Below are 25,539 nucleotides of genomic sequence, written 5' to 3' on the forward strand. Positions count from 1 at the left end.
TTCATGTCATCAGCTGCATCTTACAAAGTTAACCACATGAATCAAGGTTGCAACACTTAGCAAAATAATAGAAAACAAATATTAGCAGCAGATTTGATCCAGGCAAGGGAAGTGAGCAGCAGCTAAAGGACTGTTTTGAAACACCACCTGCATCTTGTTTTCTCACTTTGAAGGTGATGGGGTGAGGGGGATAGGAGGAAGATCAGGCTAGGAGCTGAAAAGTATCTCTTCAGGGATCTAAAATCTCCCACCCATCTCATGCCTTGTCGGTTACAGAGCAACCACGTGGCCAAGGCTGCGAAAATGATCTCTGCATAACTCTTAGGGGAAGAATCCTCTCTTCCTCCATTCCCCCATTCTCTTGCTTGCCTCCTCGCGGGATCATACCTGGCACACAAAGGTGACTTTGTGGCAGGCCAGTATGAGGTGCTTCAATGGTCCCCCACCCATCGGAAAACAGACAACAACATAACTGCTGTAATTATTTAAATATCCTCTTGAGGAGCGCAGGAGCGCCCGGGCGCTCTCCCAAGTGGTTGGTGGGGCTTGATTTGACCAAAGACAGACCTGCGCGAATTTCCTCTGCCTGTCTCTAGCTGCTGGCAGGGCGGAAGTGAACTACGGGAGGTACATTCCGATCAGGTGCTTTCCCAGCTGCTTCGGGAAGCCAGCCTCCGGGCCATGAGGCACAGCAGGGCCTGCCAACTCCCCGCCGCGCCTCTACCTCTGGGGCAAAAGCTCTCGGGGGCAACTTATTTAAAAAAGCTTCTCTACGTGGGCCAAAGTTCTTGGTTCCTAAAACAGCAGGGAGAAGCCTCTACTCTCCTGGCTAGCGGCTCTTGGGCAACAACTCCGTGATCGCGGAGAGATGCCGCCGTTCAGGTGGGCGTGAGTTCCGCAGGACTCTTTAAGGAGGAGAGGGTGAAGCTCGACTAAAACCTGGCCATCGGCCGACCGGCGGGGAGAGAAGTCCATCGGCCACGCTACTGAGGGCCACCCGGGCCGAGGCTCCCTGGGCACGTGGTGCCCATCGCGAGGGAGCGGAAAGGACATTTCCTGGCTGCACCTTTCCCGGGAAAAGGGGCGGGGCGGGGCTAAGAGTCTCGGCCAATCAGAGCCGAAAGCCCAGCGGCCGGCAGCCCGTAGGAATCGAGTAAGCGTGGAGTTCCAGTCCCCGTCTCTCGAAGGGGGCGGAGCTAAAGGGGAACAGGGAGCCGGCCAATGGCGGCGCGGGGATATTGACGGACGGGCCTGGAGAGCCAAAGGGCCGGCTCCGAACGTCAAGGAGACCTATGGCGACGCACGCCGCCTGACGGGCAGCCCCAGCGAGCCAATGGGCGTCGCGGGTGGGCGGAGCCTACGGGGTGGCTAGCGAGTGCGCGCCGCCATTGTAGCCAGTTCGATCGGTATCGGGAGCGGAGAGCGGAGCTTAGCGAGCCCGGAGCAAGGGAGCAGCCCCCCCGCCCGCCAACGGCCGGCCCCCGAGTCACCATCAACACCGCGCGGGAGGCGGCGCTGCTGCGGCTGCGAGAGCCAGTCACCACCACCGTCCACCGACAGCCAGCGACGCCATGAGCAGCGAGGCCGAGACCCAGGCGCCCCCCTCCGCCGCCCCTCTACCACCGGCGGCGGCGGCGGGGACGGCGGCAGCAGCAGCAGCGGCGGCCACGACCACGGCGGCCAGCCCAGCGGGAGCCGCCGCCGCCCCTTTGACGACGGCCGCGGCCCCGTCGCCGGCCCTCTCCGACCCCACCAAGCCCAGCAACGGCGGCGGCGGAGGAGGCGGCGGCAATGGCACCAACGGCGGCCTGGGCTCGGCGGCGCCCCCCGCCGGCGGGGACAAGAAGGTCATCGGTGAGGGGGAGCGCGCCCGGGCGGGCGGGGGAGGGGGGCCTCGCGGGTCCTTCGGTGTGTGCGTGTGTGAGGGGAGAAGGGGCGGGGCTTGGGGCGGGCGCGCGCTTGCCCCCCCTCCTCAACGGGGCGGCTGGCTGGCGTGAGGGGCTTGGTGTGGAGGGGGCGCGCGCGGGAGAGACCCTTTTTATACCCCCCTCCCTCGCTTCCCTCACGTTTCTCACTCCACGCCCGCTGATTGGCTGGAGCTGGGCGCGAGGCTCGCCCCCGCGTTCTAATCTGCCCCCTCCTCTCTCTCGCCCCCTCCTCCCTGTCCTCTTAGCCTTGTCCTGTTTCTTGATTGGTGGGTCGGAGGGCTCCTTCGATTCTAATCCCCCCTCCCCTCTCCCTTCCCCCCTACCGCCACCCAGGCCCGAGCCCCGCCCGTTGGAGGGAAGCCGGCGCCTCGCGCTCCCTTTCTCTCTCTTGCGCGCGCGCACGCTCGTCGCTAAGTGCGCCTGCGCGGGATAAGGGGGGCAGGCGGGGGAGGAAAAGCGGCGGGCAGGGGGCGTGGCCCGGGAGTCGGCGCAAGATGTCCGCCGGGCGCGGAGTCTTTGTGTGTGGGGAGCGTCGGCCGGGGGGGGGGGGAACAGAGGGAGGGCTCTAACCACTAGGTCCCCTCCGGAGTGGAAACGGGCGAGGGGATGGTGGAGAGAGAGAGAGAGACAAGGGCCCCGGATTCCGCCCTGCCTGCTTGAGGCGGCCTCTTTGGCGAACGAGGGCGAGGGGGTTGGTGGCAGGGGGGAAATCCGCCTCCAGCCACTAGGCAGCCCTGCCCTTCGAAGGCATGTGGCTCCTGTGGCCATCTTTTATTGTTTATTTTTATTTGAAATGGTTTTGCTTCCACTTTTTACCCTGGGAAGAAAGGAAGTCCCCCCCAATCTGCGCCAGGGCCTGCCCTCGCCCCTTCTGGCCAGGGTTGAGGGCTGGGGGGGCCTGTCTGTCCATCTCTGTGTCCCTTTCTTTGCTTAAAGCCTGGCTCTTGAGGAGTTCCAGCCGCCAGCCTGGCTCTGGGCATTGCGCTCCAGGGCCCTCTGTGGGTCCGGTGCTGTTTTTTCAATGTTGCCAGGTGGAAGAGCCCCAAAGGCCTCAGCAAACTGGAGTCCAGGCACGTACCAGGGCCCCCAGTCTGTCTCCTTTGGGCTGGGCCCTTGGCGGCGACGCCTGGGATTCAAGACATTGGGGGGATGCTTGATCAAGGGAAAGCTGCCTTCTGCACATCAGTCCTTTTGCCTTCTGCACATCAGTCCTTTTGGACGCTGCCTCTATGTTGTCTACCCGGATGGGCAGCAGACGGGGGGGGGGAATCTGGCCATCAGTAAATGGGCCCCCCTCCCCATTTTAGGTCACGCGGTCCTGAGGGATTGTCAGCTTGTGCCTCTGCCTTTAGTTCTGTCCTTTTTAGAAAAGATCCCTTGGCTCTGTAGCCATATGCCAGTTGCCAAGAAAAGCCTCTATTCTTCCTGTTTAAGCCACTGCCAAAAAAACCACAAGCGCAGACCACGTGGTATTTTGTTGTAAGGCTTTTTTTCCTTTGGCTGCAACGTACTACGTGCACATGCTTCTCTTTTTACATTGTTTGGTTTCCATGTTTTGGGATGGGAAGGACCAATTGGAAACAATCCCGAAGCAGCCTGACTGTGGTTCAGTGCATTGTCACCTTGAGGAAAAGTCACTAGGACTGTACGTGTGTCTTTTCCCTTGAGAGTACTTTGTCTTATATTAATTTTTGAGAGTACAAGGTCTTAATATTAATTTCTGCTCTAAAAATGCATTAGGGCTTATTTTCACAGGATGCTTCATTTTACAGTCATGTCTTTTGGTTGCTGCACAATGTTTGAGGGTGGAGTTTCACTGAAGTAGTGCTTATTTTCAGGGCAGGGCTTATGTTACGAGCATCCTGGAAAATCATGCTAGGGCTTATTTTCAGGTGTCTTAGATATAAATTAGAAGCATGAGCTCAGGCGGCACAGTTTTGTGCCATGTTTTAAAAGCGTGTGTTTTCTTTTTAGTCTCGTTTTCCAGTAGATTAGTGCACGTAGGCTTGTCAAATAGCTTTTAAAGGCAAATTCAGTTATTCTGTGGCACAAACTTAAATAATGTAACCTAATTGCATGCACTTTGGTCAGAAGTGCATTTCTTAGTGTCCATGAATGTATATATAATAATTAGGGCAATGAGTTCTGTGATGTGTTATGTTTTTTTCTGCGACCTGTGTCTGAGCTTTTGGGTGGGTTTGAGCATGGTTATGAGTCATCTGGTGAGAAAGGCCAGACTACTAAACATGTTTGAGCTTGTTCATGGGTTCAAACGTAGATTGCAGAGAAATGTGAAATGCCACAGAAACTATCCTCCTAATAGTAATCTAAATACTGTAATAATCTAAGTGCAGCAAAGGTGCAAGGAGCCCTTTGGATCAGGCAGTCTCCCCCCACCCCCACCCGCGGCCACCAAGGAGGCCCAGTGGGGGGAATCAGACTCCCAGCCTCTGGCTCTGCAGCCAGAAGCCCAAACCACTGAGCTCTCCAGCACTTCATTTTTGTACACTGTACACTTGAAACTTTTCAAAACATAACAGAACAGCTTTGTGTCGCCTGTCTCTTAGTGATTGTTGCAGTAATCTGTCTAGAGAGGTTTTTGTGTCCCCCTCACCATAGAGGGAAGGGCTAAGGTGGAGAACAGCCTGCCCAAGACTAGCCCATTTACATCCTGGTAGAGATAACAAACTGTCTACCTGTGGTTGTGTCAGTAGTGTGAAGCACACACTGAGTGCACCTTTGATCATAGATAGGAGCATCTAAAAGCTCCTTGTCTCTGATCAAGGCTTTTGGCATTTGGGAGAGGAGTCTTCATCACAACAGCTGGGGCTGTGTGCGTTTCAGCCCTGTCGTGCCTTAACTTGCATCTTGGTCTCTTGCAGCAACGAAGGTTTTGGGGACAGTGAAATGGTTCAACGTAAGGAACGGCTATGGCTTCATCAACAGGTGAGGAGGGGCTGGAGAAGTAGAGTCAGGCTGTCTTGAAAGCGGCTTGGGTGGTTGGAATAGAAATGAGCTCGTTTATATTTTTTGGGAGTCCATGTGGCCCCCAGACGACCTACCAAAGCTGAACACCCTTAATTTTGTGCAGGCATATTTATTTATTTACAGATTCCTCACTCTCTTTTTAAGGAGAAAGGTGGGGTTACATTTTAAATAAACAAACAAACACTGTACCTTTGCAGAAATAGAGACATCAAGATTTGAGCAGCTCAGATGAAACATGAGCTAAGAAGGGAGCTAGTGTGCAAATGCACAGGGTATGTGTGTGTGTGGGGGGGAAATACTCCGCAGTACCAGGTCTGAAAGACGTGGGGGTGGGCTGCACAGTGTGGGGTTGTAAAAGTGCTGTAACAAAAAGGTAGAGTAAAATTCTTATTCCCTTGTGACTGCCATAGTCCTGAGGAGGAGAATAGAAGGATTCCTCTGAGGATCAAGAACGGAGGCTTATTAGGCCTGTCTCCCTGTAGCAAGTTATTGCTGTTTTTCAAACTTTGGGCAAAAGGACAAATTAAAACAGGAATCTGCGAGTTTTCTTTGGCTTACAAAAGCCTGTTTAGCAGGTCCAAGTTACAATGAAGAGGAGCTAACGCCGATCTGTTTGTTTTTCAGAGGAAGTGCCAAGTGTGTAACATTAATTAGCTTTCAGGGCATTAGGCCTAGCCCAGAGAGATGACCCAAGGACCTGATTTTCTTTAATCTCTCAAAAGCCCGGGGAGTAGCCAATGACAGGGCAGTGCCTTGGAGGGATGAAAGTGTTCTCCGCCTCCCAGGCGTTATCCTTGTGGGAGCCTGATATGCGTAACCTATTTTCTGAATCACGTTCCATTTTGTTGAGGTTATAGGCTGCTATCAATGAAATTTGTTTTTTGCTCTGTCATGCACGGAGCAGACCTCGTAAAGGGATTGGGGTCCTTCACCTTACTTCGCAGCTGCTGCCACTGTCTTATAGCATGAATAGCCATCAAACTTATTTAGAGAAGGAAGATTGAAATCTGGCTCGTCCCTCCTTTCCAACTTCCGCAGTTCTGGTGCATCTTGTCTTTGTCCTGTTAAGATGATGTTATTTCCCGGGCCAAGCGATTGAGGAAGGTCCTCCTGGGCAGCCTCTGAGGAGCTTGGGCTGCGCCATCAGCCACAGTTCAGACTCTGGCTTGGCAGAGAAGCCTGGATTTGTCTTGGTTGCTTCCTTGAGTGCCTGGATCCTCCTTCTAAATTCCATCTTCCACACAACGGCCTCTGGAAACATGTGTCACACCACTTTGTGCTCGGCTGGTGCCGTGCCCTGTGTCAGAAGCAGCAGCATACAAGTTCACGCTTTCTGTGATAAGGTGACCCTTGAAATATTCTTCACTTCCCATGAGCATCCTGTGTATCAAATATTAACGCAGATGCTTCTGTAGGCAAGAACTGTATAGGGTGTCTAAAGAGGCACTTTGGCTGCCTTTCCTCTTCATCTTGCCTGATAATGGCAGAGAGATTTGCAGGAGTTTGCAAAAAGCAATGTAAAACTTCCTCGTTAATGCTTCCTTGTATTTTTAGCACAAGAACATCATGGGTGTGAAATGGGTGGTGGTGGTGGTGGTGGTGGTGATGGATGTTATTCCTTGGCAGTCCCACAACTCTACCTTCCCTGGAACTTTGGGCCACTCCTTAGTGGGCATGTGTGGGTTCTTTGTTGTGTAACTTTAATTGACAATGCCTTGTTTTTCAGGAATGACACCAAGGAAGATGTCTTTGTCCACCAGGTGAGACTGCTTGTTTATACTGCTAGATGTGTTAGAGTCTGAGGAAATGACATGCTTTTTTTTGTCTGAAAGGTAAAAGTTCACAAGTTTGCAACATTGGGTGTTTCAGGGCCTACCCTCTCATGCCCAATGTCTCCTAAACAGAGTCCCTTCCCCTCTTGTCCCTAGTCTGGTATCAAAGTGATCAGTGCTCTCCTGACTAGCCCGTGCTTCTGTTTTCTTTACTGGCCCTGAAATGACACCATTTTTTGTGGGGTTTCGAACTGTTTTAGAGAAGGAGAAAGAGCCACACAGAGGTGACTAGAGACTATGGAGGGCGAGAGTCCTCCTTTTTCTCATACTCCCAGAGCCAGGAATCTCGAATAGGTGCCTGTTGAGTCTTCCTCTCGCTTACTGTAATCCTTTAGGAGTTTAGAGATGCGCTCAGGTGTATAGTAAAAATAAGCGCAGCCCTGGGAAGTCAAACCACTTGTTGCTGCTTTTTGTCAAGAGCAAGGACATGTGTACGCGGAACCCGCATGCTGCTCAAGTCTCTGTGTCTCAGTGAGCGCCTGTTGGGTCCGAAGCAGCCTCCACGGCTCTCAAACCAATAAAGAGTCTGAGGCCAGCTTAAAAGGCTGAGAAGTTTTGTTCTGTATCACCTTCTGTAAGGCTGCAACCCACTTTATTGGGTGCTGCTCCGTTTGGCGAAGTGGGCTGCAGTCCGCGACAGTGGATGCCAAGTAAAAAAGGATGATGGTTGTTGTGGGTTTTTCGGGCTCTTTGTCCATGTTCTGAAGATTGTTCTTCCTGACATTTCGCCAGTCTCTGGCCGGCATCTTCAGAGGACTGGAGTAGGAAATATGTCCATGCTCTGTTGCTGTTTGTTAGATGACAGCAAGAGAGCATGGACAGAGTTCCTACAACCTTCAGAACACGGCCAAAGAGCCCGAAAAACCCACAACAACCATCAGATCCCTGCCATGAAAGCCTTCGAGAATACAAAAAAAGGATGAGTCAGCCACGGCACTTTTTGCTGGTTGTGTCACCAGCGGCTGTCACAGCTATACCCCGTGCCCACCAGATTCAGTTGGTGATTCATTTGCAATCTAGCGCTGATCCGATTTCCCTTTTGACCCCAGGCTTTCTTGGTGGAACAGTGAGTTGGCATTGGCCCCAGTGTGAAACAGCACACTGAAGAACTAGGGCAGGAGAGCTGGGCCTGCCACCCCATTGGCATACTGGGCTGTGCGGCACTTGTTTGTTCAGAGGCTGGGTACTAGGGAAAGTGCTGTCAGCGCTATTTAACTTTGCTGTTAAGTGCAGCTGTTACTGTTGACGCTGAAAAATGTTTGGTAAGCAAACCATGAAGGTCAGTTTAATTGAGGGCAGTCACATGAGCAGCTGCAGCTACGGCCTTCTGCCACTCCAGAAGACAAACTTTCACTTTACAGGACCCATTAGCGCCTAACCTGCGACATTTGTTCAAGCTCCTAAATTTGATTTCCTGGTGTTTTAGGGACTGTGGGAGGGGGAAGCACTGGAGCAGCTCTGGCTTCTTCCCCTCAACATTTTTGGAGTAGAGCTAAAAGTAGGGGTAAGAGGCCATAGAGTGGCTGGCAAGCCCTTTTTCAACATTCCTGGCGTGAGGTTGAATCTGTATGTCATGATGCAGTAGAATTATTTCTTTCTGCTACTTGTGAAGGTTTGCCGGGAAGGAAGATACCGTGTGTTGATACCTTGGTGAATGTACCTTCAAAACGAGAAAGATTTCCCCATGCTTTTCTCAAAAATGTTGTGTTGCATATCTCCCTAAGCAAGGACAACTTCCTCGCCTACCAGTGGGAGAAATGTGTTTGAATCTAAACCTGGCCTGTTGTTTCCTTCTCAGACTGCTATAAAGAAGAATAACCCCCGGAAGTACCTCCGCAGTGTGGGGGATGGCGAGACTGTGGAGTTCGATGTGGTTGAAGGAGAAAAGGTGGGTTGGCAAAGGGGGAGAGCTCATGGGAGATCCTTTTGCCCTTTGGAGGTTAGGCCGGGAAAATGGGTTCCGTAAAGGGCAGCTGTTTAATTTCCACCCAAAGTGCAGGGTCCATGTTTCTGTCTCCCGATTCCTGTTCGCATTGCCTCCAAATGCTTCTTTTCTTCCTTTAAAAACCAAACAGGGAGCCGAGGCAGCCAACGTTACAGGTCCTGGAGGCGTTCCAGTGCAAGGTAGCAAATACGCGGCAGACCGTAACCAGTACAGACGATATCCCCGGCGCAGAGGCCCTCCACGTAACTACCAGCAAAACTACCAAAACAGCGAGAGCGGGGAAAAGAACGAGGGCTCGGAGAGCTTGCCGGAAGGCCAGTCCCAACAGCGCCGCCCCTACCGCAGGAGGCGGTACCCCCCTTACTACATGCGTCGGCCTTATGGCCGGCGACCACAGTATTCCAACGCCCCTGTGCAAGGGGAGATTGTGGAGGTAAATGTGGCGGAAGGACCATTTGCTGTTTCAGAACAAGGGGTGGGCAGGCCGTCGGTGGATCAGGCCACTGGGCAGAGTTAAAATCCTTGCTACTTTTGCACGCCTAGAAATCAAGCGGAGTTGTGTGAAAATGCCTTTCTTAAGTCACACACACGCTCTTTGTATGCTGTTGAGTCCTTACTGTCTGCAGAGCCCCGTAATGGTTGGGCCAGCTGGAATAAGGGAAGTTGTTTGCAGAAGCAGCTGCACCTAAACCAGAAGCCAGTTGTCTTATTAGCTTTGTTGTTTCTCACACCTTGGGTGTGTTTGCGCATCCGAGATTCCCAGAGATCCTCCGTCTCCCTGCAAAGGACCCTATGCAGCTTGGAAGGGACTGCGGAGGGTGTTTTTTTTTTTTTTTCTTAACCTTAGTGGTTCCAGTACCTTTGTCCCTCAGGAAATTCAACTACTCCTCTTCCATATTATGCTGCATATTTCCTGCATATTTCCTGTTGGTTTTGGATGCGGGGAGGGGATTTGTGAATGGGCCTTTGTCATTCAGCTTGACGTCTTTTTCTGTCCCCCAGGGTGCCGACAACCAGGGTGCGGGAGAACAAGGCAGACCCGTCAGACAGAACATGTATCGGGGTTACAGACCACGCTATCGCAGGTGAGCTCCCACGGAGGGCATAGTTGGTGCTGAAGTTTGAGCGAAGTGCATCAGGGCGCTCTAGACGCTGGGGCGGAGCTCTTTAAACCCTTCCTGGGCCATTTTCAGGGGTCCTCCTCGTCAACGACAGCCCAGGGAAGAGGGTAACGAGGAAGACAAAGAGAACCAGGGGGATGAGGCCCAGGGCCAGCAGCCGTCGCAACGTCGGTACCGGCGCAACTTCAATTACCGACGCAGACGTCCAGAAAACCCTAAACCACAAGATGGCAAAGAGACAAAGGCAGCCGAACCACCAGCTGAGAACACGTCCGCTCCCGAGGCCGAGCAGGGCGGGGCTGAGTAAATGCCGGCTTACCATCTCTACCATCATCCGGGTGAGTGTCGCTTGGGAGGCTGAGAGGGCCCGGCCGGAAAGGGGGAAGGGCAGCCGCTGCGAGAACTCTTCAGTTCACCCTCTGCCCCCGAGGATCTGTTGGTGGGCTTAAAAACCGAATGCGTGGGTGCCGTCCAGGCAGATTCTGAGTAGCCTCTTCACAAATCCGGTCTACCTGGGGGAGTGTACACGGAGTTTTGTTTTCCAAGATTTGTCTTTGGCCAAGAGATCACACCGAGATCGTTTATTGGCGGACAGGCTGCAGTATCAAAATTGCTCTTCCTGCAGGTTTCGCCTTAAGAGGCAGGGCGTTCTTTTCTGCTATGGGTTCAGGATGAACCACAGAAACTTGCAGGGAAGGGATTTCCTACACCTTGGCCGTAACGTGAACAGATTGGAAGGGGCGAGTGCTCCTGGAGATTATACGGGAGAAGAAAAACAGCGTGAGGACCAAAAAAAAAAAACATTCCCTTGGTCCGCTCACAAGGTCCCATCATGCACAAGTCCTGGGAATGAAGCCATTGGTCTTGGGCGAAGGCCTGGTTTGCTGTTCCGTGCCTTTTAAACTCTCTGTCTTCAGTAGAAGGTTGCCAGAGCCGATCCTTCCAAGTGTGTGTGTGTGTCTTGATTTGACGCTTGGCAGGCATTGATACAAGATTGATATCCGAAAAATGGATTTTATTGGGCCAGGTTCTCTCACTCCTGAGTCTCAAACATTATCTGTTATATTCAGCCTTTTTGCTTTTTTAGAACTAGGGTTCATTCTCGGCTTGGTTGAGCTACTGCATCCTACAGTGGCAATGCGGGTCCTGACGTTTACGTTTGCAGGGTGCAGGTGAAGTAGTAATGTGTCCTGGTTTGTCTTCTTTTTTTTTTTTCCAGTTTAGTCATCAAAGAAGAGAGTATGAAATAAAAGAAAATGAAATTCCAGCAATAAGAAATGAACAGAAGAATTGGAACGGAAGACCTTAAGTGCTTGCTTTTTGCTGTTGACCAGATAACTCGAACTCTCTGCATCGTCTATGCAGCATGGGATTTTTATTATTTTTACCTAAAGTCGTCTCCTCCTTTTGGGAGCAACAAACATGTTTTTTAAAGGCCTGTTTTTTCTCAATACACCTTTAAAGGTTTTTAAATTGTTTCATATCTGGTCAAGTTGGGATTTTTAAGAACCTCATTTTTAATTTGTATGAAATACACCTGATTTTTTCAAGTCAAACTGCAAGCATCTCTTAATAAAGGTCTTAAGAATTGCCTGGTGTTGTGTAGTCATCATTCTGATTCAGTGATTGGAAAAGAAACTCTTTCTGTGGCTTCTGTCATTAACTGGCACAACGGGGGGACAAAACATACCTCTTAAATCCCAGCAGCCAGACTGTTCTGAGCTCAGCCTGTTGACTTGCTGAAGTTAAATCTACTGTATGTCATTGATGGCAAACCTTATTGAGTCCGAGTGCCCAAACAGCAACACAAAGCCAAATTATTTTGAAGTGCCAACACTGCAATTAAACCTGAATACTGAGGTTTTAGTTTTAAAAAAACTCATGTCATTTATACATTTTGTCGTGGTTCTTTATTGATTCCTCCAACTGACAGCTCTTTTAGAAAAAAGTCAAGTGCAAAATGCTACACTGAATTAAATGCACCCTATTTATAAAGCTTATTTTAAGTACATTGTAAGCTAACCTCAGAAAAGCAGCTATATATAGGACTGCAAATTTTTAAAGTGTATACCTACATTTTGTACATTGCATATATATACACACATTTACTTACTTGAAATTAGTGTAAAAGATTTATAGATACCCTCCCCCGCGCTCCTTCCCAAGCGCCCGCCGGTGGGGGTTTTGGGAGGACCGTGGGGGAGCCCTCCCCTGCGGTCCTTCCAAAGGCCCCATTTTTGCACAGCTGATCAGCAGTTCCAAAATGGCCGCAGGATCAAGAAAATGGCCGCCCGCAGCGTTTTTGCCCCGATTCCTTACTTGCCGGCAAAAATGGCGGCCCTATGGAGGATTCCCGCTTAGCGGTGAGTTTACCCCCCGTAGGAACTCATTAAACAGAGTTTAATGCGTTCCTATGGGGTTTTTGTTTCCGGATAGCGACATTTTTCCTGGAACAGATTAACGTCGCTATGCGGGGCACCACTGTATTTCAAATAATGCAGAAGGCAGAAATTTTTTTTCATCAAAGGCTGTTTTAACATGTTTAGGGTTCTTTTGTTAATTTCCCTACTTACCAGAAAAAGACATTGCAGGGCCATATTTTGGATTAAAAATAGAACTACTGTATGTGGAAAATGCCTTAAAATTACTTCCACCTCCCACTCTGTCAAACAGAAAGCAATTTGTAAGGCTCGCCCAAAAAAAAAAAAAAATCAAGTGTGTACCAAAATACAATCTTACTTGAAATCCTCTACTGGGTACTTTTGAATGCAATGCAATCCACCTATTGTGATTAGCTTTTGATATATTTTTAATTCTGGTTTTATGAGTTAATTTTCTCTCACACACTTTGGAAGGATTTTTTTTTCATGGTTTTATGAAAGAGTCAGTTTCTCACACAACTTCCCTCCCTCCCTAAATTTTCAGCAATCATTTGCATCAGTTCAGTATGTCCCTGTTTCCTCGTATTACATTTAAACAACCTTGATGAATCCACCCATCACTCGCACCTTCCTTCCCGCCTTAACTGGAGCCTTTTGCTCCTCATGCTTGCAGTCACCTCTGGGCGGAAGTAGTCATTCACAAGCTGGATTGACTGCCCCGGCTGTTCTACAGCAGTAAACAATAAAGCTGCATTATCTATGATCTGCCAAAATATCTGATTTACAAGTGCCGCTCCCAAGGAAAGTAGAGCAGGGAGAGGTGGCTTATGATCATGCAGTTTGAGGTGTGGTGCGGTGGGGTTGTGGGGGGTAGTGCTCTGCTCGTGTGCCCAGGGAGAGAGAGGTGCCATAGGTTTGCCATCACTGGTCTAACCTAGCAACCTGTGTGAGACATGACCGTCTCGATATCCGGGCAAAGAAGGATACTGCCTTCGGCCGAGCAATCTTTACCTCCTTTCTACTGTGACATCCCACCATCCGGTAAGTGAGTTGTGTGCCTTTACAGAGACCACGAAGAAGAAAGAGGTGACCAACCTGTAACCTTGGTTCTTCGAGGGGTCCTCTGTGGATCTACCCCTTGGCCCTCCTCCCAGCTGTCCATCACATTGTCCTTGAGATAGGCCTTGGACCGAGGGGGAAGTATTTCAGGAACTGACGGGACCGTTGGAGGGCGGAGCAGGTGCTCCACGGGGGAATGTCCTACCCTGTTTCCCCCAAAATAAGACCTAACCTGAAAATAAGCCCTAGTAGGATTTTTCAGGATGCCCGAAATATAAGCCCTGTCCCAAAAATAAGCCCCACCCTGGTGCAGCAACCAGAAGAAAAGGACATGACTGTATTTGAATAAATGTGGATTGTTGTACAAGGGGGAAAAATTGCCTGAAAATAAGCCCTCCTGCATTTTTGGAGCAAAAATCAATATACAGTAAGACCCTGTATATAATATAAGACACAGTACTAATCACATGTTTTTAAACTCTAGAAACCTCTGAGACATCCTGTGCAGAAGCAGAACAATTCAGTTGTATGGATTCACAGAGTGACAGGTAGGTAACCTCTATTTTCCCTTGCAGTTTGATTCCAGATGAGGCTCCTTCGTCATGACTGCAGTGAAAGGTTCTAATATTTGTGAGCAACCGTTTCGCTGTGATCAGTTGTATTTATGGTATTATGAGGCTGTAAAACGGACCTCAGTGGGATAGCGATCTGTTCTGGTTGCTTTTAGCAAACGTGAAAACCTTGGTGTGTGGTGTTTTTGTTGTTTTTTTAAAAGTCTGGTATATTCCAAGGTTTTTATGTAATTTGTTTTTCATAACAATTCTTGGTCTCCTGGAACATGTCTTGGTAGTGGAAGGGCAGTTGAAAATAGGGACTAAAATTCTGCAGGACTTCAAAATGTGGCAGCTGTACCTGATCTCCAGAAAACAGACCTTGAGCTAATTCTTGTCCAATTTAGGAATATATAAATCAGCCACAAGGGAGCGATCTTGTTCATCAGAACACCGCCGGAAAGGTAATAAACGGAGATGTGTGGTGCGATCCTCTAAATTCAGGAAAATAAACACAGGTGTGCGATTCTTGTCTCCGAATGTGGCAAAGTCCATTTAGAGAAAAACGTGGGAAATTCTCAGAGGCTTCTAGCTTCCAACCCTCCTTTTGGGGGTCTGGGAATTTCTTTTCCTGAAAAGTTTTATTTTGGTGCCTGAATAGTTATTTAATCACAGGATGTTAGCAATAAAAACAAAATCAGCCGCATGGGGCGAGAGACGAGAAAAGCTAAAAGCCGGCAATGTGAACCAGTAAAAGCAAAAGGTATGAATCAAATTGATGGAAAGGATTGGTTTTCCCCTGCCCTGGTTTTTATTGTTTGCAAAGCCGCTCTGTACCTCTAGTCAACTAGTTCTAATTAACAAGCGTGACTCAGCCCTCGGATCTCAGATCCCGCCGTGATCCATGCCATTTTAGGCTGCCTTTTGTAACAGGACCACTGGCCGGAGGCCTCTCTGAGCAGTCACGCTGGCAGGTTGGAAAAGCGCCCAAGAGAAAGCGAGGAAGACGTCTCTGATAGCGCCTTGCACAAGAAGCATGCGAGGGAGCCAAGTGTGTTAGAGGCAGGTCAGAGTGGACAAACAAGAGCGCCAGAAGAGATGGGCCTTGGATCAGCCAAGTCAGGGCCAGCCTGGCCTCCAGTGGCAGGGAGTTCCAGAGTTTAAAGGAGCAGCCACCGAGGAGGCCCCTCTCCCATGTCCCCACCCAACAGATCTGTGAAGTTGGTGAGATTGAAAGGGCATCTCGTGGTGATCTTAACAATCAAGCAAGGCTCATCAAAGCAGAGCCGGCCCTTGAGATCGCTTGGACCCAAGTAAGGTATATACTGTTTCATGGATGTCATGCACCTAAATTAGTGGCGGGCCACAAGCATGGGGAGGGGGGAAGCAACGTGTGACATCCTGAACTTACAGACGGATAGTTCTAAAAAGAAGCGCCACGCCTCAAGGAGGACCGCACCCAGTTAGACTCGGAAGGTTCCTACCCTTTTTTCCATTTGGTCTCAAGGTCCAACCCTGGCCTCCATCTGTCTAATGAACCGTCCGATGTACCAGTGGCCTTTTGTCTTCACCAGGATATCTCGTAGAATGGAAGTCCTTTCAGCTTCTGGCCCTTAGGGAGAAAACCTCTCTGAATATCAGGAAAAACCTCTCAACTCTTAGAGCAGTACGACAACAGAATCCATGACCTCAGGGGGAAGTGATGAAGTGCTCCAATGCTGGAGTCCTTCAAGAGGAAATTGGGCAACCGTCCATCAGATCTGTTTGGATTTGGGATTCCTGCCTTGAGCAGGGGGTTGGACTGGATGGCCTTATGGGGCCCCTTCCCACTCCATGGTTCTACTTTTCTGAGCCACCCAAGATGATTCCAGAGGTAAAAAGCAGGCCCACAGACAGCCCCCTCCCGCTAAAGTGACCCAGCCCTCCACAAAGTCCAGAGAAATGATTCCAGTGCCCTGCTCCAACGTTTGGGGCAAAAATTAGGAGTGTTGGTTTTGTGGTCAGTGAGAAAGGCTCGGTGGGGGTTGGTGTTGGGTCCATCACTGCCCCGTCTCAGCCCAGCGCGCGATTCTCAACCATTCAGCTAAAAAAAGGAGATCCGGAAAAATAGAGTTGGCCCACCTCCAGTCTCGAAATCTTTGGTGACGCGACGCATGTTGGTAGACTTGAGAGCGGATGGGAGGGAAGCACCTGTTCCTAGATTAGCGGGGAGGTGGACAAGAGCAAGGGCCTCTGCCTATAAATAAACGAGTGACCGGGATTTCCAAGAAACGGCGACTCACAAGACTGTATGTAGTGTCCGGATATTTTAGGTCAGGGTCTCTTTATAGCTGATCTCCAATGCCCTCCCTGCTTCCAAAGGATGCTTGTTGTCACATGCTATCAAGTCCCCTCTGATTCATGGCCACCCCGTGAAGAAGCCCTCTCCGAAATGCCCGGCTCTTAAAGACTCAAGCTTGTGTTTTCCTTGAGGGAGTCTGTCCATCTCACACACATGGTTTCCCTCTTTTCCTGCTGCCTTCCCCTTTTCTCAGCATGACTCTCTTTTCTTGAGAATCTTGCCTTCTCATGATGTTTTCCAGAAGGAGGACAGCCTCGGTTCCGACATTTTTGCCTCCAGAGATAGCTCCGGCTTGATTTGTTCTAGGACACCCCCCTTGTTCATCTATCTGACCATCCAGGGCATCCCCAAAGCTTTCCTCCAGCATCACAAGTCAAACAGATTAATTTTTTCCTGTCAGCTTTCTTAACTATCCAGCTTTCACCCCCCTTTACATGGTGGTTGGGAATATAACAGGGTGGGTGGTCTTGGATTTATACAGAGAGATACCAGTTTAGATTCTCCCCCCCCCCCATTTAAACAGACCTGCACTGCATCTCACCTGAGTAGGTAAGACTTGAACTCCGTGCGCCACCTGGTCAATCTGCCGCCCGGGTCTTGATCGCCACGGAGGTTCGGTTGCACAACAGCCTCAGATCTTGTGGTTCTATGGGTTTAATTCCAGCTCAGATTTCCAAGGGAGAACTCCTTTCATGGCAGGCGGCCTTCCCTCTGCCCTTCCAATGAAGGACCATCCCCCCCAAAAGAGGACAGCGGGTCACCCTGCCCCTCAACGCAGCCCACGCCGGTTTCTCACAGGGAAAGAGAAGGCAGGAACCCGGTGCTATATCTCAAGGTGCCATTGTTATCGAAAATGCTTCCGATCTTAAAGAGAGAAGGAAGGACGGGAGAGGAGGACTGAGATTTTTCTTTTTGGGGCAAAAAGATCCCCTGGTTCTTCAGTGTCATCCCACAAGTGGCCTCGACGGGGCAGACGGTGGCCGTGCAAAACCTGGCGCCAGAGCCAGGGTGCCACGTGGGGGGCCGAGGGGCTCCCTCATCCCAATGGCAGTTCTGTGGCGGCGGGATCCCCTTGTGAATTGTGTGTTCTTCTGCAAGGAACGGGGCCTGGAACTCATCTCCCGTGGACACCGCAGGACTATTGTACATTGAAGAAAAGAAAAGAAAAAAAGCAGAATTAAACTATAAAACCGGTTAAAATAATTTGAATGGTTTTAGCTTTTAATATTGTTTGTTCTAACATTGTAAGCCATCTTAGGTCGTCTTGATGAGAAAGGTGGAGTATAAATATTTTGAATAAGTAAAATAATCATAGAATAACAGAGTCGGAAGGGGCCTCAAAGGTCATCAAGTCCAACCCCCTGCTCAAGGCAGGAGCACAGATCAAAACTGCTCGGACGGAGGGCTGTCTATATCATAAATCTGGGGGTGCAGGAGCCGTGATCAGCTCCTGTTCTTGTGGGTCCGGTAAGCTCACAGCACTCCTCCGTAAGGTACAAAACTCCGTTGACTCTAACCATGGTTCTCAAACTGGGGCTCTCCAGATGTTCTTGGACTACAACTCCCAGAAGCCTTCACTGTGATAGCCGGGATTTCTGGGAGATGCAGTCCAAGAACCTCTGGGCGAGCCAAGGGTGAGAACCACTGGGAAAGCTCTCGCTGTGGGCCACAAAGCCGATGAAGAGATGATGCAAGTTTTCCGATGGGGGAAAAAGGCTGTAGAAAGCTTGGATGAGCACCAACAAATGATGATATTCAGGACCCCAAGGCTGGGTTTGAACCCAGTGTGTAAGGCTTTCCATCTCTGCCATCTCTCACCCCAGGTCTGAGTGGGGAGTTCCCCCCAGCAAACCAGTCTTGCTTATGTATTCGGAGAAATCTTTCCAGGCAGAAGTGCTTCCTTAAAGATAATAAGCACAGAATGAGCCCCTTTCCTTTTGACCTCGGGAGCCCTCCAGCACAGTGGAAATTTCACAGTGCTCAAAAGGAGGGGAAGCGAGGCGGCTTCAGTGGTGCAAAATAGCCACCATGTCTAGCAGAGGGCTCGATGTTCACCAATAAATCTTTGGGCCATAACCCGGAGCTCTCGCAGTGGGTGGTGTGACTGAGGTCATATCCTGTGCCACCTGAGCGCAGCGGTCTTAGTGCTGAGTTGGTGACTCTTGAAGAGTCACACACACACACAACCTACTCTAGAAATTGGTGTGAGGGTAAGAGAGGAAATTTACGACTCATGGCCTCAGGAAATCCATTTAGAGATAGTGCTGGAGGAAAAGACCTTTTTTTAACAAAAAGCCTGTTGGTGACTGCCTTGCGCCGTCTGCTTCTTTCTAGGAAGAAATGTCTGAGCAATCTCAGGACAGATCTAAAAAAAACCAAGGAGGTGGTGACCCACGGCTCCCCCAGCCCCAGTTCATTTTTTAAACAGATTGTTGTGCCTTATTGCTTTGAAGGATGGATGGATGGATATTTTCTGCCTGCTGTTCCAGGGTATGATAGGAAAGGATGTACTGAGGACTGGAAACTTGGAGAATCTAGGTTCCTAGAACACCCAATTCAACTGCCTCAGGGAACTCACAGCAGCATCCGTCCATCCTGTTGGGGCACATGGGCTCCTTGGTTCTCTCTCTCTCTCTCTCTCTCTCTCTCTCTCTCTCTCTCTCTCTCTCTCACACACACACACACACACACACACACACACACACACACACACACACACACACACACGGGAAGTTCAGCCCTAGGTTATATAGGCAACTGGAGTGCGGCTGTTTATTGGCTCTTAGGAGCTTTGTGATTCAGAAGAAGAACCTTGGTAAGGGACTTATGACATGAGGCCCAAAACAGGATGACCGGAGACATGTCTTCCTCTCTTTCTCTCCTAACGGGAGAACGAGACCAGCAATAGAAGCAGGACCCTTCTCTGGCCTTTCTCTGCCAAACGGACCCGTCCGCTCATCGACAGATTTTACAGCCGCCACCGGGGGGGGGGTGCGGGCCACGTCCCGGGTCTTTGTGGCTTTCAAAGAGGGATTGGACCCGTTCGCAACAGACTATGGCTCCCTCAAGAGGAATCAACCATGGTCTGTCAAGGCTTTGGGCAACAGGATCAATCTGAACACCATGTAGAGCGGGATCAGGGATCAGTGGTTACTATAATGCCTGCTGGGGCTATGGGTTGGAGAGGACAGGGTTGCCTAGGGGCTACAGCTGGATAAATATGGAGGGCTACACGTTTCCTGTTGGGAGTTTTTATATGCTGCCTTTATTTATTTATTTTATTTTATTTATTTACAATATTTTTTAGCCGCACCATTGCCACACACATAGAAGGTATGGCTGGGAGGGAATGTTCTGGGTTTGGGTGACGATCAATCGATCCAGCACTAGCCAATCATTTCCCTCCTGCTTCCGAATTCAAAGAGAGTCCCTCCTCTCTGCTCGGTCCTTTCCACTCCCTTCTGGGTAGTCTGTTGAATTTTGTCGTTGAGAGCAGTCATGGTTGTCCGTTTGTCGTTTGAGATGTAAGTAATGTTATCTTTTATTCCTTCTCTTACCCATATCTTAGAGTCAGTTCTTGAGACGGTGAGAAAAAGGGGTAGATCACTCGGGGGAACGTGAAGCTATTCAGCTCTGTGAATCCGCAATTCCATCCTTTTTTCTGCCTGTGAAATCTAAGTGCATCTTGTTGCTGTGCTGCTTGGAAAGGGGGAAAGGAAGCAGGACCTTGTTTGCCCAAAGCCTAGGACAATGAAGGGGTACCCTACCCCTTTTAAAGAGAGAAGCCAAAGGCTGGCAGAATCCAGCTCTCCTTGTGCTCTTCGCGATGCGCTTTTTTGAACGCCACCTCCCAGAATAGGTCCTTGGGGGATTCTGGGAGCTGTAGTCCAAAACCAGGACTCTCAGCACCTCTATGGCATGGTCATCTGAGGAAACCGACACCCTCGTTAAGCCTAACTGAACCGTGCCAGATACAAAATGTCATAAATGAGATAAGAGCTGTAAGCAGTGGCAGCTTGAGAAAATGTAATAAAAACAGTGGTAATTGATGAAATGGCTGTAAATGAGTTTCATGGAACAGCATCAAGGGCAGATCCACAGCCTCTGATTGCCGAGATGAGGGAACCCATGTGGCGGCAGAGTTACCGATTAACCCCCCTCCTGGCCCCTGTTTCCTCGGTGGCGCCTTGGATTAAAGCCAAGATCCTCATAAAGGAGCGTGATAAGAAAGCAAGGAAAAAAGCGAACAGTTGAAGGAAGAGCTGCTCCTGTGAAGCCAGACGCTCTTGTGGCCGGATCCTGTCGGAGGAACAACCCACTGGGCGCTCAGATCCCAAGGCAGAGATGGAGCGGAGTCAACCCGGTGAAGAAGGAGAGGCCGGAACGGAGACCCTGGACGTTTTGGGAGAACGAATTACAAGCAAGAAAGGATGTGTGGGTTCCATTCTGGTTCCTCCTACAAATTGGAAGGATCCATCGCTGACGGTCCCAAGATCGGCACCCTCCTCTGGTCCCGTGTCCCCCGTTTTGGTTTCGTCAGGCGGCACCACCGACGGGCCAGCCGAGAAGGAGGGCCTCCCCTGTTCCTCCACCGACTCGGACTGTCCCGTCTGCTTTCACCAGTACAGTCCAAGCAGGCTGCCCAAATGCCTGGCCTGCCGGCATGTCTTCTGTGCCGTTTGCCTGAAGCTTCTCGTCCAGAACGAGGCCCATAGCTGGAGAATCGCCTGCCCCATCTGCCGGGAAGCGACCCCCGTCTTTGGAGGCCTGATCGCCAGCCTTCGCACATCGGACGCGGCTCTTCTCGGACCCTTGGCCAGCCTCGGCCCCAACGGCGAGGAGCATTTGGGGCTGGAGGCTCAGGGGTCGGAGCCACCGGCTCACGGCATCTCCTACATTTATCAGGAGGACGGCAGTGACGGCCGCAACAGCAGCAACGAGAACAGGGAGGCGGCCCGAAGATTGCTTTTCCTTCTCTCGCTCTTGATGCTCCTCGGCTTGCTTGTGCTTCCCTTCGTGTCTGGAGGGTTGCTGAAGTGGGCCCTTTGCTCTGCCCTCGGCTGCGGTTCGGTCGTGTGCGCGATGCTTTGCTGGAACCCCCAGTGGAGATGCAGCTGTTCATTTCCTTCCTGGAGAAAAAGAGCGAGCCACAGCTCACCGTTTGCTTGAAAGATCCCCAATTCCTGGATTATGCTGCTCCCTGCAAGACAGCCATTTCTTCCTTGCCAAGAACTGTACCTGGTTTGGGTTTGTACTGTCACATTGATAAAAAGCAGGACCTCGATTTCCCTCTAAGGCCTCATTAGATGAGACACTGATCCTGTATCTGGAAACAGTGCTCCTGCAAGTGGCAAAAAAGGTCTGACTGTAAAATCCGTTTAGAAGCAGAAACACAATAATTCGTTGGAATGTAAACACTGGCTTCCTTTGCTGGTTTGTTTGCCAAGGCATTCACAACAAAGGAGGTCCGTTGGTGGAGGGGGAAATACTGTAAGTGTAAAAATGGGGAGTATTGATGTATTTAAAATGTATAGAGTGTTGGCTGGATAGCTCAGTGAGTTAGGGCTCTGGCTGCAGAGCCAGGAGTCATGAGTTTGATTCCCCACTGGGGCTCCCGAGAGAAGAGCCAGCCTGGGTGGCATTGGGCAAGCTGCCCAGTCTCAGGTCACCCACCAGAAGAAAGGGATGGGAAACCACTTCTGAGTCTTCTATACCTGGAAAACCCTGGAGAGGGTTGCTATAAGTCAGAACCGATGTGATAGCACACAGAGGCAATGCAAAACAATCAACCAGCTCTCCAACTGAGTCTGGAAGCAAGGTCATTGCTCTGCAAAATAATCTCTTTCTGGCTAACAATCAAACATGAAAGTATACAAAGGAGGGAGGGGTGGGAAACCTCCTGGAGTCCTGAAGTGTGGGTGAAGTAAATTGAATAAGTTAGTTTACCAGCACTTTAGGTTCATAGCATTGAGCAACTGACACCCAGTGCAACCTGCTTTCTTAGCAGAGGAATACATCCATGAGTCAAAACAAGAGTTCATATCGGCAATGTCCTTTTTTAAAAACCTCACCTGTCCTTTACAGATGTTGTGTTTTGCCATCCCAGTAAAAGCAACAGAAATTTCCATTATAAATATTTGACTGTGTATCAGGCCACTGTTAATTATACCACTAGCAAAGGTCAGTTTATTTACCGTTGAAGAGAAATGTAAACATCTGAGAGAAATACAAATAGAGGCAGACAAGACACACATACATGCAACTTCACACACCACCACAATACACAACACACACACACACACACACACACCCCACACACCCCGGATACCAAGGAGTGTCAGGTGTCATATAGCAGGCAGCAAAAATGCCAGCAGACAAAGCCAACATGGATTTTCCTCCACAGATTCTAATTAGTTTGGCTGGGTGAGCACTTAAAATAATTTTCTGTGTGTCATTTTGATACACTTAAAGACTAAAGATGACTCAAAGTTATAATGCTTTTAACTTTTTAATTATGCATCCTTTGCTTTTTATTGTGCCTTTTTAGGTTATAATCTACATTTTTAGAATTTAATTAAAACCTTCTTTGTGGTGTGTTGGATTTTTTTATATTCCTGTATTTTTGATTGCATTCTGACTTCAGTATTTGCTTGCAACTGAATTTCAATTTCATATATTTCTGAGCACTTATGCCTACAGTTTTCTATAGCTGTAAGATGTTTTCAATAACGTTGAAGTATTTTTGTGCTTGTGAAACACAGAAGCAATGCAAATGAATAAAGCTTGTAGAACTAAACAAACTGATGTTGCCTGGAATCTTTGCAACACTGATACCAAGGTGAGTTTGGATGTGATTGGAAATGGTTATCGAGTGTCATTCTGGAATTAACCCTTTTTCTGGGATCAGTGCCAGCTGTGACAAACATGGACTTCTGATTTTTTTTTTCCCTAGAGGCATATTAAATTCTATAGGGCTCTGAGTAGGATGTTCAGTTGTCAAGCTCCCTGACCTGGCATGGAAAACAGGAAAACATGTTTTGGCAATCATTCTAGCATATTTGCAGAATTTGCTCTTAGGTGCAACAGAACGCTTTCTTTCCCCAGTGTAAGAGATGCGGCTGGCAAGGCTATTCCGACCAGCCTGGGTGGCCTTGGGCCAGCTGGACAGTCCCAGGGCAACCCCAGAAGGGAATGGGAAACTACTTCGGAGTAGAGCTAGGAAACCCTGGAAAGGGTCAGCATAAGTCAGGATCAACTTGACAAGCATAAGCTGTGATGATTGCTTTGTAGATCTGAGTCAGTTTCATAGATTCAGTGGATCTTCTCGACTTATGGCTACCGAGTGAAACAAGGTCCTTGTATGAGAGGGTTGGGCTCATCCAGAAGGGTTCCTGGGGCACCCTGACATATTAGGTTGAAAGAAAATCAAGAAAAAAAAGGTTTGTTTTGACTGACACCCTGCTGAATTTAGTGATCATGGCTGGGGTGGGTCCTGCAAGGGAAGGAATCGGGCCTGAGGAGCCACAGAAGTTGACCATCAGCCAAGCAGCTTTAGGATGGACAACACAGGATTCCTCTACCCAGCCCAACGTAGCGACTTAGTCGGAGGAATTAACGCGGCTCTCTCTTCTAATTCTGCCCTAATTCCGTTTGGCTTTCATGTTTTTTGAGAGACAAAGAATTGGAAACAAACTGGAAGTAGCTAGCTGGAGCACAAATCTGAGCAACTCCTATTAGCGTCAGCAGGGAGCTAATAAGAAAACAAAGTTATAAATAAAGTACAGAGGTCAAAAGTGATGTATATTGAGCAGAGTTATTGCTTTGGAAATAATACCGTGCTCCAAGTGGTACCGGCTTTAGACAAAGGTCAAGGTGGAAGAAAACAGGAGTGTAGCAGGAACAATGAGGACAGAACAGTTTGCAGGGTCTTGAGTTAGAATCTTGGAATGATGGAGTTGGAAGGGGGGCCTCGAAGGCCATCCAGTCCAACCCTCTGCTCAACCCAGGAATACAAATCAAAGGAGATCTGCCAGGTGGCTGTCTATATTTCTCTTGAATGCCTCCAGCGTTGGAGCGCTCACCACCTCCTGAGGACATGGGTTCTGTTGTCGTACTGCTTTAACAACTAAGATATTTTTCCAGATATTTAACCGAATATGCCTTCCCTCCTGTCACCACTTGATTTCTATTTTTCCATCTTGAATGACATCATTATTGTTGTTAAATTGTTGTTTAAATTCCTTTAACTTGACCCCATTGTTGCGTGTCCTGCAGTCTGGGATTTTTTAATTATGAGCTGTTACTTACCTATGAAAAAAAAAAGAGAATTTCCTTTTTGGAGGTATTTGAGCAGAGTGGGTCGGTGGCCCTCTCTGAGCAATCCTACATTCAGAAGTCTGGCCGAGATGGCTAGCAAAAAATTGTGGCAAGACACCCCCAATTTCTTTAGAAAGCTGGCAGGGATCCCAAGACACAAGACATGGGTTTATTGTACGCACCCTGGTTTCAGGTTATTATTATGGAGATGCGCAGGTGGAAGCAAGCCGCTGAAAAGGCCAACGGCGTTATCAGCAACTGGTCACATTATTGCGGTTGGTTGTTTATTCATGAAATAATGAGCAATCAATGAAATTAGATATTGTCCTTGAGGTGTCAGGAGCTGCCTACTGCATGGACCACATGGAATATATGGTTCTTAGGGGTTTATGGTGGGGCGGGTTTATACAATGTGCAATATAGCAATATATCTATATTGCTGTCGCTGTTGTTATGTGCTCTCAGGTTGGAAATCACTGGCAGGGACCCTAACTGGGCTTTCAGGGGAAAGCGAGATATTTATAGGCTATCGTTCTCTCAAGCAGTATCAGTTTTACCCGTTTGCACAGACACACCCAGTGAGATCACAGGGCTGAGTGTAAATTCGAACCCAGGCCTTCTGGGTCCTAGTCCGTCCCTCTAACCACTACACCATACAGGGTATCTGTATATCTATATTTGTTACGTATGGCATATAGCCACCCTGTGACTGAGTGATCTGCAAAACGTCCTGCCCTCAGCCCCTGTTGGCCGTGGCTTCTGGAATTTATGGGAGTCTGTTCCTCTCGTATTGGGGCTTCCTCTTTTCCTGCTGCTTGCAGATATATTCGCTTATCCACGGATATATATATGGCCCATGCAGGAAGTAATTGCTTCCTGGTGAAGGGTTTGCTCTCTTGGACCGTGTGTGTTTTGTGCCATAAAGTTGGAAAGGTTTACAGGGACCCAAAAGTGAGATTTGTAAGGAGTGGTTTGACCAGTTCCACTCCCTTTGTGGGCTTCCATGGCTGAGCGGTGATTCGAACTCGGGATTCCTGAGTCCTAGTCCATCTCTTTCTCCCAGTGGCTCCCAAACTT

The 25,539-nt window shown here is 49.3% G+C and overlaps 2 protein-coding genes across 3 annotated transcripts; both read left to right on the plus strand.

The window, feature by feature from the left end:
• The first annotated feature begins 1,396 nt into the window (after positions 1–1,396).
• YBX1 (Y-box binding protein 1) lies at positions 1,397–11,404 on the plus strand. Of its 2 annotated transcripts, none has more exons than XM_072977776.2 (8): positions 1,397–1,854; positions 4,811–4,874; positions 6,643–6,676; positions 8,547–8,636; positions 8,824–9,126; positions 9,696–9,778; positions 9,887–10,152; positions 11,034–11,404. In XM_072977776.2, exons 1-7 carry the CDS (start codon positions 1,572–1,574, stop codon positions 10,119–10,121), a joined length of 1,092 nt encoding a protein of 363 aa, XP_072833877.1. In that variant the 5' UTR covers positions 1,397–1,571; the 3' UTR covers positions 10,122–10,152; positions 11,034–11,404. The 2 variants fall into 2 exon arrangements, with proteins under 2 accessions (XP_072833877.1, XP_072833878.1); XM_072977777.2 differs by having other exon boundaries at positions 1,427–1,854; positions 11,039–11,404.
• Positions 11,405–13,148: 1,744 nt separating this feature from the next.
• Positions 13,149–21,315, plus strand: LOC144584015 (E3 ubiquitin-protein ligase RNF186-like). The gene is made up of 2 exons (XM_078379083.1): positions 13,149–13,236; positions 20,687–21,315. Exons 1-2 carry the CDS (start codon positions 13,149–13,151, stop codon positions 21,313–21,315), a joined length of 717 nt encoding a protein of 238 aa, XP_078235209.1.
• The last annotated feature ends 4,224 nt before the right edge of the window (positions 21,316–25,539 follow it).

This window comes from Pogona vitticeps, chromosome 7 (genome assembly GCF_051106095.1).
Source record: "Pogona vitticeps strain Pit_001003342236 chromosome 7, PviZW2.1, whole genome shotgun sequence".
NCBI lineage: Eukaryota > Metazoa > Chordata > Lepidosauria > Squamata > Agamidae > Pogona > Pogona vitticeps.

Excerpts from the sequence above, each read along its gene's own strand:
- YBX1 (XM_072977776.2), top strand. The coding sequence starts at position 1,572 with ATGAGCAGCGAGGCCGAGACCCAGGCGCCCCCCTCCGCCGCCCCTCTA. Across the intron at positions 1,855-4,810 it reads CGGGGACAAGAAGGTCATCG|CAACGAAGGTTTTGGGGACA; the intron begins GTGAGGGGGAGC and ends GGTCTCTTGCAG. Across the intron at positions 6,677-8,546 it reads AAGATGTCTTTGTCCACCAG|ACTGCTATAAAGAAGAATAA; the intron begins GTGAGACTGCTT and ends TTTCCTTCTCAG.
- LOC144584015 (XM_078379083.1), top strand. The coding sequence starts at position 13,149 with ATGACCGTCTCGATATCCGGGCAAAGAAGGATACTGCCTTCGGCCGAG. Across the intron at positions 13,237-20,686 it reads CTGTGACATCCCACCATCCG|GCGGCACCACCGACGGGCCA; the intron begins GTAAGTGAGTTG and ends TGGTTTCGTCAG.